The 15,777-nt window shown below is 36.2% G+C and overlaps 1 protein-coding gene across 1 annotated transcript in view; it reads left to right on the forward strand.

The window, feature by feature from the left end:
- The window catches only part of LOC149162750 (Apoptosis inhibitory protein 5 (API5)), a 46,403-nt gene that overhangs the window by 11,049 nt on the left and 19,577 nt on the right, over positions 1–15,777 (forward strand). The window contains exons 8-9 of the mRNA XM_089437366.1: positions 11,039–11,104; positions 11,245–11,310. Coding sequence (XP_089293492.1) covers positions 11,039–11,104; positions 11,245–11,310 — 132 coding nt within the window. The remainder of the gene's footprint in view (positions 1–11,038; positions 11,105–11,244; positions 11,311–15,777) is intronic.

Raw genomic sequence — 15,777 nt, forward strand, 5'->3', positions numbered from 1 at the left:
AGGTCCACCATTAAACCACTTATGGCTGTAGTATTTTGGATTCAGTGAGCGAGCCAAGCAATGCAAAGGTGTGCAATTATTGTCCCACCTGCTGACAAGAATATCTTATATGGTGGTGAAGAAGGCCTCCGTTGATGTCTCAAATCTAGACAGTCATTCTGAAAAGATAATGGTCCTCACAAACTCAATCATGCAAGGGTTGGTCTGTGTTTACTATTCACAAATCGTAAGAAAACAATGATAGGGTCCATGATCTTATTAGTAAGATCTACCTTCTCCCACCAAGCATCATCTAACACAGTGTCCTTGACTCTTTTGAGGTTGCTTGATCTATCTTTTTCGAAGAAGACCAAAACTCTGAAATAACCATGGCCCCAAGAGCGTTCTTGACCTCCCTCAACCTCTTTAACATGATGAATGAAGAGGCAAACCGTGTATCTGCAATCTTCAACAATGATAGATGTGTGTACTCTTTGTAGATTGTGAGGGTATTAGTATGATTTTGTACAAAGTTGTGGATATGTCGTGAATCCTCAATAAGATTTCCAATCCAAGCCACATCAAAAGCAATAGATTTAAGTGCTAAATTCAAGGAATATACAATGTAAAGTGTCCAAAATATTTGCGGATATTTAGCTTCTACAATCATGCCAACAACCTTCCAAACAGGTGCATTTCCTGTAATGGTTTGCACACAAGAATCAACACCTACATCTTCTATAAATTTATTGAACAACTCTCCCATATATTGGGCATCCTTGTATTTTTCAAGAGCATCCACTACTTTCAAGAAAATTGGTCAATTCAAGGAAGAAACCATGAAGTTGATGAGTGGATGGTGTGTTGCATCTGTCCATCCTTAGAAACAATACTAACCCTAGATGTTGGACATGCTGATTTAATAGGCTCAAGCATTTTATCCACCTCCTTCTTTGCCTTAGTCAACAATGGGGTTCTAAGCCTATTTGAACCAAGAGGCACATATGCTGATGGAGCCCTTTGAGCTAGAGCAAGACATCTCAATAAATAAAGGTGATAATGCAAAATTCAGTGATATGAAGTTGAGAGAAAAAAAGTCAATGGTAATATCAATCTCTTCTCACCTCTCTTGCCGAAATATCTTATCCATTAGTCCAAGTGCCCTCCTTTTTTCTGCTTGACCTGCAACCCCACTGGAACTCTCAAATGGATAATTGCTTTTCCTCAAGAATGGAAGGGGATACTCATTCTTATTTTTCTTAGATGTCGCAGCCACCAATGCCACACCAACATTTCCCTCTCTAAATAATTATTTCCTCTTAGATAGAGTCACTCTTGCACATGCTCCAATTCCACAACATGATGTGCCCAACAAATGCCCTTTCACACAGAATTAGGTGCTCTTGAATTGATGGTTGCAAAAGTTGCATGTCCAAAGAACAGTGCCTCCTCCCTTTAGCTTCTTGCTTGGCATTTGGCCCTTGATGTCTTGCAACATAGTTCCACAAGGGATATTTCAATTCTTGAGCCTGTTGTCTTGCTAAATTGATGTTTCTGTCAACATCTGGCGTTGTTATTGCAGCCCCACTTCCAACAAATAGATGACTGACAAACCTTGATGAAAATGAAAGAAGGGGGGCATTACCAATGTGGAAATTCCTCCCCTTCTTTTGCCCCTTCCCTGTGGCCCTTGATTGAGCCATTATTGCTGTAAAAATGAAGAAAAATGCATTTCTGTAAGGTTGTGCATGTAAACAAAATGAACAAGTAGACTGTTGTAGCAAAACCAGAAAAAAAATGGAAGGGAAATCCACTTATTAGTGCCTTGAATCACCTCCAAAAGACGTCTTGCTCACACAGTCCTCCAACACCCAAACAACAAAACAAAATGGTCAAATGCAGCCCAAATCCAATTTTTAACTAGTGAGCAGGTCAATTTTTTGTTGGAAACATGTCCAAAAATCGGAATACGATTTGGGCACATGCTCGACACAAGCTTGACTTGTGTTCCTCATCTTTGACTCGAGTCAAACTTGTGTTGGGCACGTGTCAGTGTTAAATTTCCTTGAAACTATGTAATTACTTAGATGAATTAATAAGGAAATTGAAAACTAAAACCAAATTTACTTTCACTCAGATACAAAGTTCCTTGACAATTTGTAAGCAACATAAAATAATCGAGAGATAAAAATACATGCACACAAATTAACACACTTGTTTACCTAGGAAACCCAAATGGGAAACCCTGCTTTCTTTATTGTGGTATTTTATGATTGTTCTTGGGCAATTGCTTCTATTACAATTCACATTGCTTCCTGCAGCTTGTAATTTGTCTCTGAGAACACACTTGTTCTCATACTGAATAGACTTGACTTGCCCTTGCAATCCTTGATCCCTGCTCCTATTTCCTTGCGCACTGGAGCCCCTATTTCTTTGCGCACTTCCTCCTATTTCCTAGCGCACTTATTGTCTTGTATTTTCTAGTGCAAATCACCTATTTCCTTGCGCACTTGTTGCCTCCTATTTTCTAGCACACAAGCTCACACACAAAGAATAATCTCACGAGTGTTGAAATTCGAGAGCAATAGAGAATTCCTTAACATGATACTTGTGACTGATATACATATTTTATCTTTTAGCATTTACTTTGTTTAGTTATGTCATCAAGCAATTATACATCAACAATTTAGCTAATTTGCATGAAGCACTAAAACGTTTCAGAGTTTCCAAAACGGGTATGCTTAGAAACGTCACCCCCCAAAAATGGAAACGTTGGTTGAAACGTCGGCTGAAACATCATATATGTTTATACATTTAAAAAGAAATTTATAAAAAAGTGAATAACACATCATCTTACAAGAAATAAGGGAATAAGACCGATAGATGGCAATTTAGAAGGAAACCCAAGTCTATATTAACTCTCATAGATGATTACATGATGGTCGAGTTTCGGAGTTTCGGGTATGGGTACGTCCCAAAACGTCGAGTTTCTAGAAGTTTCGTGCAACATAGCAATTTAGCCATTCAAATAGAGATCATAATGCACAAGAGACAAGAGACACCATAAATTATGCAAACTCTCGAGGGGAAATCCCATCAATCCTTTCCTTATAGATTCTTCATCAACAAGAGAAATCCAAGTCAAACTAACCAGTGATCCAAGTGCCAAGTCAACAGAGATATATGTGCCATAGAAAGCTTGCTCCATTACAAGGAACCGCGCCACAAAAACTCACATCAACACAGCGAAATATGTCACGAAAAACTCGCATCATATATGGAAATATGTCACGGAAAATACACATCACAGAGAGCCATAGATCTTCGTGTTACAGACAATAGGAGCCTCAGAACCTTCGTTGATGTATGTTTAGAGGTGTGTCCTTGGAGGAGGATGAATAACTCTTATTAATAGTCACTTCATGAGGTCTTTTAAAAAAATAATCACTTCATGAGGCCTTTTAAAAAAACAGTCACTTCATGAGGTCGAATAGTTCTGAGTACTAGCTGAGCCGACTAGGCAAGTTGGAGGGACAAATTACCACTCACAAAAATTCGAATTTACTTCTTTTTACATTTTCTCTTGACCAAAACAAAGCATGAAGAACATGCTAGAAAATAATAATAGTTTTCTTTTTTTGTTTGTACATAAAATACATATTGGTACAAGTACAATGACAATTATGAAGATCGACTCTCGTTACAATTTCAACAACAAGAATATGTGATGAATTGTGCCTTCGTCCTCCTCTTTATAAACCCAATTCAAGCATGCATGAAGGCCCAACTCAATTTAGAAGTTCGAGTTCTGATTGTGAGTTAACTGAGAGTTCAACTCGTCCTCTCTCCAATCAACAATGGAGTTTTTAACTCGTTCTCTCTCCAATCAACACTGAAGACTAACTTGTTCTAACTGAACTTGTAACTGCCACCTTGTCTTGTAGTCAAACTAAAGAAGACTCCATGTAACTGAAGCTCCAACTCTACACATGCAATCTTGATGATTATTCCAGTAAACTGGAAATAAACTCATTGTAACTGAAGTCTATCTCTTGAGCGCGTACTAATGCTGAGAGAAAGACAATCAACACTGGAGTTCTTAACTTGTTCTCTCCCCAATCAATACTAACGACTAACTCGTTCTAACTGAATTTGTAACTGCCACCTCATCTTGTAGTCAAACTAAAGAAGACTCCATGTAACTGAAGTTCCAATGTTACACATGCAATCTTGATGATTATTCCAGTAAACTGGAAATAAACTCATCGTACCTGAAGTCTATCTCTTGAGCTCTTACTAATGTTGAGAGAAAGACAAACTCGTGGTCTTCATTGGCTAAGGCACAAGCCAAAAGACCTTCACTTGCTACATTTTCAACAGGCAGGTTCAAATCGTGTCGAACACGATGGATTCACGACATGTGGGGGGGGGATGGATGTGTTCGGTGACTTAGGCTAAAGCAAACTGTCTTGTGTTCCACCTTGCTGTTTCTTTATTTGTCATTTACTGTATGTCATTTGGCTCATTTTGCCCTAATGCTTTTTTCACTCCCTAAGCTCAAATGTTGTTTAGATGTTCTCCCATGTTCAGCTGCATTGTTTTGTATGTTTTTATATACTACTGTTGTTGCTTGCATGGTCCTTGTTGTTCATACATTTGTGTTTTGTTATTTTCAGTGTCCCAAGGTTTGGGTTTGAGTTTGGGTTCAACAAGGATAAAATTTGATTTGAATTTGAAAATTTCAATAAGGTTCAAATAAATCATTATGTTATATATATAATTTATAATTATTAAATTATTAATAGATATTTCGATTTATAATATAATATATAAATTTAAAGTGTATAAATTACATAATATAAAAAATTATATAATAATAAATAATATATATTAGATAATATCAAAATTTTAGGGTTTAAGGTGAGATAAACTTTAGTTTAGGTAAAATTTTTATAAAAAAATGTTCTCCCAAAATGGCACCTCAGCCTGTAGGGAACCAACCTGGTTTGAACTTGGCTGAGTAGATATGGACTTGGTTGAGTTGGACCGGTTTGGTTCTGAATTGTCAGGTTTGTCCACCAAGTTGGTCGGTTCAGCACCAAATTGGTCCCTTGAGCCAGTTTGGTTGGTGGTTAGCTGAGTTTTAAAACACAGATTATGGGTACATATCAATTTTTATTTTATTTTTTATATAAAATAATATATAGAAAAAGAGAATTGTCATTAATGTAAATGAACAGTGATGTAGATTTATTTTTTAGATTCAAATCATTCAAGAATCAAGTGGTACCATTCATTAATTGACATTTATGATTCAGCATTGAACTTTTGACATTTCCTCCATTTTCAGACATGGTGTGTAAATGATGAACAAACAGATCTAAAACTTCAAACTTGATGAAACTCAAATGAGCGTTTTAAGGGAGAGAAAAATGTTAATAATGATGAAAAGTGCTTAATGCTGAATGATTTATATCGACACCAATTTCATGTGGTAAAAGAATGAACAATGCCCTACTTCCTCTTCTTCTCTACTTGTATCTTCCAAACTCACATAAGCAAATTGAAATTTATAAAGTGAGCATGAAATTAGGGTTTAAGTTGTAAAGGTGGGGGGCAACTTAAGTATGCTGATAATGATGAAGAATGGTTAATGTTGAACAACTAACATGGACACCTATATCCTGCAATAAAAACAACAAATAATGCCCTACTTCCTCTTTTCTCTGCTACTAGTCTCTTCTGAGCTCACACATCCAAATTGAAATTGTAGAAGTGAACATGAAATCCAAGGTTTAAATGTATAAAAAGGGGTAATACTTAGGATACAACCTTAATTTGATGCTACTTAGTATACAACCTTAATATGATGCTAAAACTAACATTTGATGTACACGAAATCATGTTACATGTCCATATTCATTTTGGGGTACAACTTGATATGTGAAGGTGTTGTAGGAGAGGACGTGGTATGACATGTTATACATATGGTATGTTTCTAGTATGTGGGTACAAGTACGAAGAATCTGACCCCTGGGGACGTGTATGCATGGTACTTAAGATGTCATCAAAGAAAATTGATAATGGCCCTCAAGGTCTTTTGTTGTTTTGTGGACACTTCAAGAAGGCTTTTGATTTTGGGCACTTTGTGTCAGAGGCTGCATGATATTGGATTTGTCGAGTCTTTTGCTATTGCTATCATGGGTCTTGAGATAGTAGTAACCTGATTTTGGAGTATGTTTGGAGTTAGATAGGGTTTCCCTATCTCACCAAATTTAATGGCTTGACATAGAGTTCCTCAAAGTGAACATAAATGTTGAAGATGTTTGTACCCAATCTCTACAAATGTTTGACTTGAATTTTGATGAGCTATCAATAAGCTCTTATAGGAAGACAAATGAAAAGAAGCAATTCGATAGTAGCAGTGAGATACAGGGCCGAGAGTAGGAATTTGCTACCAATGTCAAGTGGAAGGACAAGTGGTAAAAGAACAAAGGTTAAAGCAACGATGAAGATGCAACTAGGATTTGGAAGAATATCACATGCCATTATTATGGTAAGGTGGGTCATAAGGAGGATTGTAGAAAGGTTGTTCGATATGAAAACCAATTAGGGAGGGCCTTTATTGAAGGCTTTATGTCATGGGGCATATAAAGCAAAAGGAATCAACCTTCCAAGTTTTCATGGATAAGAACCAACAAATTAGCTTAGGTCATCTGCTTGGTACATTGATTCAGGTGCATGCATCACAACACTTACAATAGGGGAGAATGTTTCATGGACCACTTTGCCTGTGCGTCCAAGGATTCAATGGTCTTTGATGTTGGGGAAGAGTACACAAAGGGAATGTGTAAATTTGCTCTCTAATAAAATTGTTGATTTTCCTTAAGGCGTACAATGTGCTAGGCATGGAGCTTAATCTACCATCAGATAGATAAACGATGTGTAGAAATTTCTCATTTCCCACCTGGTTTTCAGTTTCACCTTATTTCTCCAAAATAGTTAAATGCCCTTTCCCATATCCATACATTCAACAACAGGGAAATAAATTTTGCTGAAAACACAAATTCTGGAAATATAACAGAATGCTGGAAAATGCAGAAATAAATATCAGCACATACAAACAGCCATTTAACACATTTAAACACAGTGATTTTTGGTCAAGGTGACCCTGGAAAAACCCCCTACAACTCTTGGGGAAAACCAGTTCGAAACTCCTTATTTCTGGAAAATGCCTTTTACAGTGAGAGAAATATTCAGCAAAAATCAGCAAGTAAACTTTTACAACTTATCTCGTTTTCCGTGCCTCTCAGCCGGAACTACTTGTAAACAGCAGAACAGAACAACAATAAATGCTGTACGGCCTCCTCGATTTTTTGTGCCCAAATTTCAGCCTTAAATGCTGCTATATAGACTGCCTAGAAAAGCGTGCATGCTGCCATAAACGCTGCTCTACAGTTTTCCTCGATTTCTGTGCAGAAAACAACAGTATGGTTGTACGGATTTTTGCTTAGAAAAGCGTGCCAAGGTACAACCACTTGCTGTACGGCCTCCCTTGAAAAATGTGCCAGCAACCTACAGATTTTCTGCTCATCGATTTCTGTGCTAACTTGTTGTACGACCTCCTTGGAATTTGAACCAAAATTGTTGTACGACCTTTCTAGAAAATTGTGCCCAAAACCTTGCCTTTCACTGTGTGTTAACTCAGTTGTACGGACTTGCTGAAACGCTGCCTTGGAATGTGTGCCAAGCTGTTGCCTCTTTCTCCTCACTGTCCAGAAATCTCCCTTGCTCTCTTGCTCTCCTTCTCTCAATCTGCTTATGAAAAGAATAAATGACCTTTTCCTCCTTTCCCTCCTTTAATCTAACCCTAAGTGACTTTTGGGGAATCCCTAAATCCAATGGCTGAAATAGATTGAGATCTAGGGTTGAGATTAAATGCTCATTTAAATCTCACTTTCTATTTTTTAATTCACCCCACTTTAATAAAGACCCACTTAGTCATTTATTTCCAAAGTCACTTTTCCTTACTAATTTTACATTGACTTTAATAAAGTCACTTTAAAATTAGACTTTAGTAACTTTATCACTTAAAGTCACTTTTAAATTAGATTTGACTTTATAAAAGTTATAGTCACTTTAGGAGAAAAATTAGATTCTTTTTTGACACTTTTGGCTTGATATCTCTTATAACCACTAGGCTTGATTTGAGTTTTGTTGAGATATGTGAAAGGGACACTTGACTTTGGCATTCTGTACAATAGAAGTAGTGACCCTAGGCTTTTTAGGTATAGAAATTGAAATTGGGCAAGTTGTACACGATAGAAAATCGACTTTTGGATATGTATGAACTTGAAGCCTTGGCATGTTGTAGTCACATGGACTAACAAGAAGCAACATGTTGTGGCGCTTTTATTGATAGAATCAAAACATTGAGTAGTAGTGAAAGGAGTGTGTGAGGTAGTTTGGTTCAGGGGGATGCTTTCAAACATGCCGGTTGAAGGGGGTTCTCGAATTCGGTAATATGCACCACTAAGAGTAAATACCCGACCTCCTTCCTCCCTTGTGCATCACATATTCTCCAAATGGATGCAACGGACAACTCTTCCCTTCCATAAATACTATCCTCAACTCTTATTCTATAATATTCCCAGGGGTGGGAGCAAGGGGCCAACTATTATCTATCCATCTTAGGATGCCGCTGATAGAGCTAACATCCCTACTTCGTGACAATCAAAGGGTTTTCTTACTACCAAGAATCTAGTCTTTCATGCGATACATTGTCACTTCATTAGACACCTTGTAGAGTATGGGTTTATTGAGTTGTAGTACTGCCCCATTAGTAGATTGACCATTAAGGGAGGGTGTTAAAGTAAATATCAGATTATAATGATCAATCAAATTTTAGACATAGGCATTAATAAAGTCACTTCAACTTTATGTTATATTGTGCTTTTATGCTTTATTTCACTTTATCGTGTTTCTTGATCTAACCCATGTTCATAAGGTGGATTGATTCGACTAGCTTGTAAGCCTTTATAAGAAAGCTTTCACTGTTTCATTATTAATGCAATCTTGGTTTCCATTATGTGTTCATATTATCATTATACTTTGATGTGATTGTCAAAGGTGCTGTTGTTTTTTTGGGCCTCAACTTAAGGCTTGTTGATGGGGTGTGAGTTGAAAGAGTCCAAATCATTAGTTTATTATCTGTTATACGTGGATTGCTTTTCAAAATGCTGCGTTGTTGAATTTGTTGTATAACCCCTCAGCTTCTAGGTTCAAGATGCCCCTCTATGTTGAGTATTTCTTGCCGATGGTGGACAATCTTATTATTTATCTAGACTACCTTCGACATCATTGGCAGTACAACTTTAGTATCCTCTTGGTTAGTTGAGGGTTTGCTCTCACTAATTGTGAATTGTGACCAATCCCACTTGTGGACAAGATTTGTAAGCTTTGTTCTCTGTGAGAGGTTGAGACAGCGGATCATTTCATCTTCAAAGTTCAGATGTCCTGCTTGTTATGAGATCTATGAGAGATTTAACTGCCTGTAACATGATTTTAGAGGATTCCTTGCTACATTTTCTGGTACCATGGCCAGAGGGCTTTGGCTAAATCATCTTCAGATGTCTCATCTATTACAAAAGCTGTGGAGATTTCATGGCCTATACATTAGTTATGGAAGGTCCCTTTCTACAGGTTTTTGAAGCCATGACCAGAGGTGTTTTTCTATGTACGAGATGAAGTTATTTTCATATGCCAGGTCCTGGGATACTCCTTGGGATCCAGATTCTCTAGGTTTATTACATCTTTCTTTCACCATATTTCTGCTAATAGAGGCATTTAACATCTAGTAGATACTCCAAACAATTGAAACTTATGCCAGTAGGTCAGTTAAGTGGTGGTCACCTTTTCTCAAACGATTTTGAAACTTTCCAGATATATCATGAGTTTGCATAGACGTACATAAGTCCCACATTTGATATAGGAGTAGCTGGTTCCCAATTCCATTCTTGTAGAGAGGTACCCATCAGTATCACAGAGTTTATTTTCATATTTGATATAGGAGTAGCTGGTTCCCAATTCCATTCTTGTAGAGAGGGTTATTTCATTCTTGGATCCAGATTTACTAGGTCAATTACATCTTTCTTTCAACCTACTTCTACTAGTGGAGGTGTTTAACATCTAGCGGATACTCCAAACCATTGAAACTGATGCTAGTAGATCAGTGAAGCAGTGTTCACCCATTATCAAACAATCACGAGACTGTCCATCTGGCAGCCAATTTTATTCTTGTAGAGAAGCACCCATCACAAGGTTTATTTTCTCCAGTAGTGGCTTGCCGATCTTTGATTTTAGGGGGGCTTCAGTGAGGAGCATTGGGCTTCCCCCAGTGAAATATAGCCTGGCCCTCTTTAGCCCAGACCGTTCTCTAGTTGACATCCTCATGTTCTGGACTGCTACCTTATTGATCATTGATGAGGGTGCAAGTCCCTATTTGGGTTTTGATGCTGATTATTCTTTTTTCTTCCCTTTCGGTACTAGTTTGTATTTAATTGCAAGGGTTTACTATTTGTTATCTTATACTTTGTTTTTTACTTCAGGACTTTGACATTTTGACATTATCTATAATGTGTGCTTTACTTTTGAGTAACGTTGACTTATTTTGGTCATTTGTGGGCATCAGTATAATTTTGACTTATTTGGTCATTTGTGGACATTAATATAGTTTTGACTTATTTTGGTCATTTGTGGACATTAATATAGTTTCAACTTATTTGGTCATTTGTGGACATTAATCTAATTTCTTTCTTTGTGCTTTTTTCAATATGCCATAAAATCTTTCTGATGTTCAAATAATAAGAAAAACCCATAACATGGAACTTGGGAGGAACAAATAGTGTTTCCTGCATTGTTCTTTGGATCAACAGTTGGATTTGCACTGTAAATAGTTTGATCAAGCCGGTTACATAGGTTTATAATTTAGAAGATATTTGGAAGGAGTCATTTATTTATAATCTAAAAATTATGTTTGGTTTTGGTTATTTGAGTGCAGGTATCAGATAATGATCATATAGACAGACTGCTATCTTGTCTATATATGGCTCTTCCCTTTTACATGGTAAATCATATTTCTTGCTTGGATTCCTCTGTACTAAATCTTTTTACTGAGATGATTAGTGCATTGAATTTGTTTTCTTGTGTTTTTATATTGTATGGTGGATTTTACTCAATAGATGGTTTTGTTCTGGTCATTTGCAGAGGGGAGCATTAAACAGCAAGTTCCTTAACTATCTTAACAAGCACATACTTCCTGTTTTTGACAAGGTATTTTTCCTTCAGCCTCATTGACTAAGGCCGTAAGTGTCAATTCTGGTCTTATGAATGTTTATGATTCTGATAGGAATGCATTGGATTTTTTTATTGCACACCTTGGTTCTGCACTAAGTTACCAGGATACGGATACGGATACGGATACGGATCCGGATCCGGATCCGCTAGTTTTTTGAAAATCTAAGATCCGGATACGGCAAGGATACGTCACGTACAATATATATATATATATATATATATATATATATATATATATCTATATATATATATTTAAACTTTTAAAAAACACCTTAAAGCTAAAAAATCAAATACTCTATTGGTTACTTGCAAGTTGCCACTGCATTTAAAAGTCAAGTTATAATATATTAAAATTTAATATTATGATTATCCATAAGCAATTAAAAATTAAATTGTAAAATTAAATACATTAAAAAAAGTAAATTTAAATTTTAAATACATTTTAAAAATTTGAATAACATATATTAAATATTAATATAACTATTAACTGTTATTATAATTTATTATGTTATATAAGTTACAAGTTATAACATATATAATTATATTATATAACATATATATATATAAATATTAAATAATATATATAACTGTTAAATATTAAATAATATATATAACTGTATAATATATATAACTGTTATAAATATAATTCTTTACAATTATAATTATTTACAATTATACGGGTTTATAATTATTTACTTTCTCATGTTTATATATATTAATATAACTGTTATTTAATATATATAACTGTTAAATATTAAATAATATATATAACTGTTTAATATATATATAAATATTAAATAATATATATAACATAATCTTAAACCAAACCATAAACCAAATAAATATTAAATAATAAATATATATAACCAAACCGTAAACCATAAACCATTACGGACCAAACCGTAAACGATAAAACCAAACCGTAAAGCGGTAAGCCCGCAAGCAAAAGTCCTGTGCAGGAGGGGCCGGCGGTGAGCACTGAGCCCGGAACGAATGGCGACAAAACGAAAGGGTCAAAGCAGACAGAGCTACGCAGAGTCCGACAACGACAAAACTAAAAGTAATGTTTTAATATCGGGACCACAAAATATCTAACCTTAAAACCTAGAAAATATCTGCGTTGCTTTTTCGGCCACCTATTCGGGCAGCCACCGTCCGGATCCGTATCCAAAATCGGCTTTCCGTTTCCAAAACCCGCATTTTTTAAAATATACGTATTTTTAGCGTATTTGGGAGTATCCGGATCCGGATCCGGTTCAGATCCGTGGATCCGGCAATACTCCACTTGCCTGAGCCGGATCCGGTAACATAGGTTCTGCATTTCAAGGGATACCTGTCACATGGGCTTTGTAATCTCCTAACCATCTAGGAAATAGTGAAAATATTTATATAATTCATCAGACGAAAAGAAGCATGCTACAGATACAGACTTTAAAACAATGAGTAATGACATTGATATAGTTGTCTGAGCTCTTGCTGTTGTTCTACCTGTTCTATTTTTTATTTTGTTTATTTGTTAGTTAATTTAATCTTTTATTAAATCAACTGTTAGACATTGTATTTGTAAAGCAAAACAAAAAGAATATGATTTAGGATATCAAGTAATCTGGGAATTACATTCTGAAAGAAAGTGGGATCTTCTTCATCCATTCTGAGCTCCCTTCATTTAGATAAAAAAGGACCTGTCCCTGGTTAGTGATGAACTCTGCTGGTGAAGATGACAAACACTTCATTTCTAGGTGGTAGACAGATGGGATCATCACTTCCTCCAATTCCAAGTTTACGTTTTTTCAAAGTTGAGATAATTTTTTTTTATTGCAATCCAAATTTAAAAATGTAGCACCTAGAGGAGGGAAATTGTTTGAATTCATTGTGAACTATGGCCTTTGTGTAATGCTGATGTCAGCTTATTTTGTCCCAATATAATATTTTATACAAAAGTAAACATATGGTAATAATCATTCTAATGTTAACTAAATATAATTCTAATGTAAGCAAAATAATAATTAATATAAACTAAATATAATTGTAATGTAAGCAAAATAATATTTTCTTTTGCCAATGAAAAAGCCCCTTTCATGACATTTCTATGTCTAAGCCATTTCCACGCAAATATATGCACAGTTACATCTGCATCCTCTTAAAGAAACAGAAAAACGAAAGAGACTTTCAAAACATTACATCAACCATTCATCTTGAGATCTGAAAAAGTCCAATGTATGCAACTGAAATAGAAAGTAAAGAAACTGAAGAAACTGAGAGTAAGGTCCATGGTTCATGATTATGTTCAACTGTATGACCATTCTGGATTTCATGAATTATCCAAGTTCCTTGTTCCAACCGAACTCCAGCTTTTGAAGGCTGTCTGGAATTCTGTTCCTGTTTGTGTAAATATGAGACACAGATGTATATGAAAAGGTCGTGAGTAGATTGAGAACTTCATCATACAATGGACACAATGTAAACTGAGAACTCCCACAGAGCAATTTCTTTCTGCATCCATTGAATAATGAGCATCGATGTAATATGTTAGGGTGATTTTTCTTAGGGTTTCCCATAATAATAAGATTTCTCCCTTGACTATGGCAATACACTTTAATATAGTAATGTGCCTTCCATTGAGACAATGCTAAGTCCTTTCAACAATGTAGTAAATAAAACATTTAATAATTCCCAAAAATTCAATTAATAAAACATAGTCTGACGGACCCCTCTACATTAAGTCCCAAAATCAAAATATACCGAAGAACCAAATTCTGAATCGTGCCTTCAATTAAAACAAAGCCAAAATATATCCAAGGTTCCAACTTTGAACACGGTAGCATGCCTCTCTACATGTCGATATTCTGGAGGGCGTTGTCCTCTGACCACGTTGATGTTCTCGTCACTTCGGGTTCCCTTAGATAAATGCCTCCAATTTTTCCCTTCGTTATTCCCTCTGAATTATGTTGCAACGCTCGCACTCTGTTTTCGACGACATTTGTACCTGCCTCACACCATGATTCCTGCTGCAGGCCGCCTCAACGATGCTACCGATTCTACATTCGATGAACAATTTTGTTGCAGGCCGAGGTTTTTTATAGTTACTCTGGTGTGATTATAGTGCCTTAACTACTGTACAAATCCGATTAGCTCTTATACTAACTCTGCAGTCACTGCAAACTTGTGATCGTTCAAGTGCTACCATAGACAGGAATTGTTGCTAAACCACTGGATGTGATTGGTTTGGTGCTAGGGTTTTTGTGCACAAAAGATCCGCTTCTCTTTGTGGACTTAGCTCAAGGTTCTAGAACGATTTTGATTTAGGACAAGAACCTTCGTGGGCTTTAAATACCCTTTTTATAAGATCTGACTTTTGATGAGGAAGCTTCACTTGATTACAAGGGACCCCTGTAGGTCAAGGAAGCTCCTCTAGTCCAAGCGTTCATCACAGACAAACTTTGCTCCACAGGATGACTCGCAGGCCATGAATTGACAAATTAGGAAGGGGTCTTAAAACCCTCAGCTAATGCCCACAAACAGAATAAGATGATCCACAATGATGATTCCAAATGAATTCAATCCTTCCATATTTATAGATTTCTTCGAGGGGTCTCTCCTCTTTAAATTATTGAGTTAATGTTATGAATAAAATATATATAAATAATAATAGACATAAACAATGATTAATTAACTAATAATTAGTAGGGAAGAGGCATGTCTCTACAGTAGACCGCTCGTGAAAGGGTACTTACCTAGCTATATATACAAGACCCTCACTCTCAATTGTATCATCATTCTCATTCATATGTTTTAATATATATTCTTGTCTCTCAATTGAGATTTACATATTCCAAGTTTTATGGAGTATTTAACCTGAAGAACGAAATTTGTTCTTTTCATTTGGGCCATGTTGGCTGATCCCGACCTTTGGTCATCAACTGGTCATCAACTTGATTATTGTCGTAATCGAAGTGTGTCGCTATATAGTGGGAGATTCTCCATTTATCGCCAGGCCTGATGTTTGAATTCTCCTTTATGCTACACCAAGTTCTGAAGGCCTCTTTTGCGAAGATTCCTTATCCTTGTCATCCTTTCCACCTCTTTACATACATCCTTGGAATATGGGCAATGAATTGGTTAACAGTTAGGCCCAATAGAAGCCGAGTCGTCAAGGGAAAAGACTGGATGGAGGAGTGAGGCGACAAACATGCAGGAAGATGCCTGCACGAAGAATAATTGTTAGCTTTGGTTGAGGGTGGGCGCTAGGCTGGAATATGGTTAATAGTTTTTAGGAGGCAAAGTGCACAATAGCCTGATTGGAAGCTAGGGAACAACACACCGTTGATGAGACAAGGAAATTAAAGTGGGTGTGTGCAACAAACAAACCTTGTGCTAGTAGAGGAAGAGGTTAATGCAGGTACGAGTCTACGACAAAGCGGAAATAAATGAAATAACAACTAG

The sequence above is a fragment of the Pinus tabuliformis genome, chromosome 5_2, assembly GCF_031772625.1.
Source record: "Pinus tabuliformis cultivar Carrire ecotype Pingquan chromosome 5_2, CPIR1, whole genome shotgun sequence".
Taxonomy (NCBI): Eukaryota; Viridiplantae; Streptophyta; class Pinopsida; order Pinales; family Pinaceae; genus Pinus; species Pinus tabuliformis.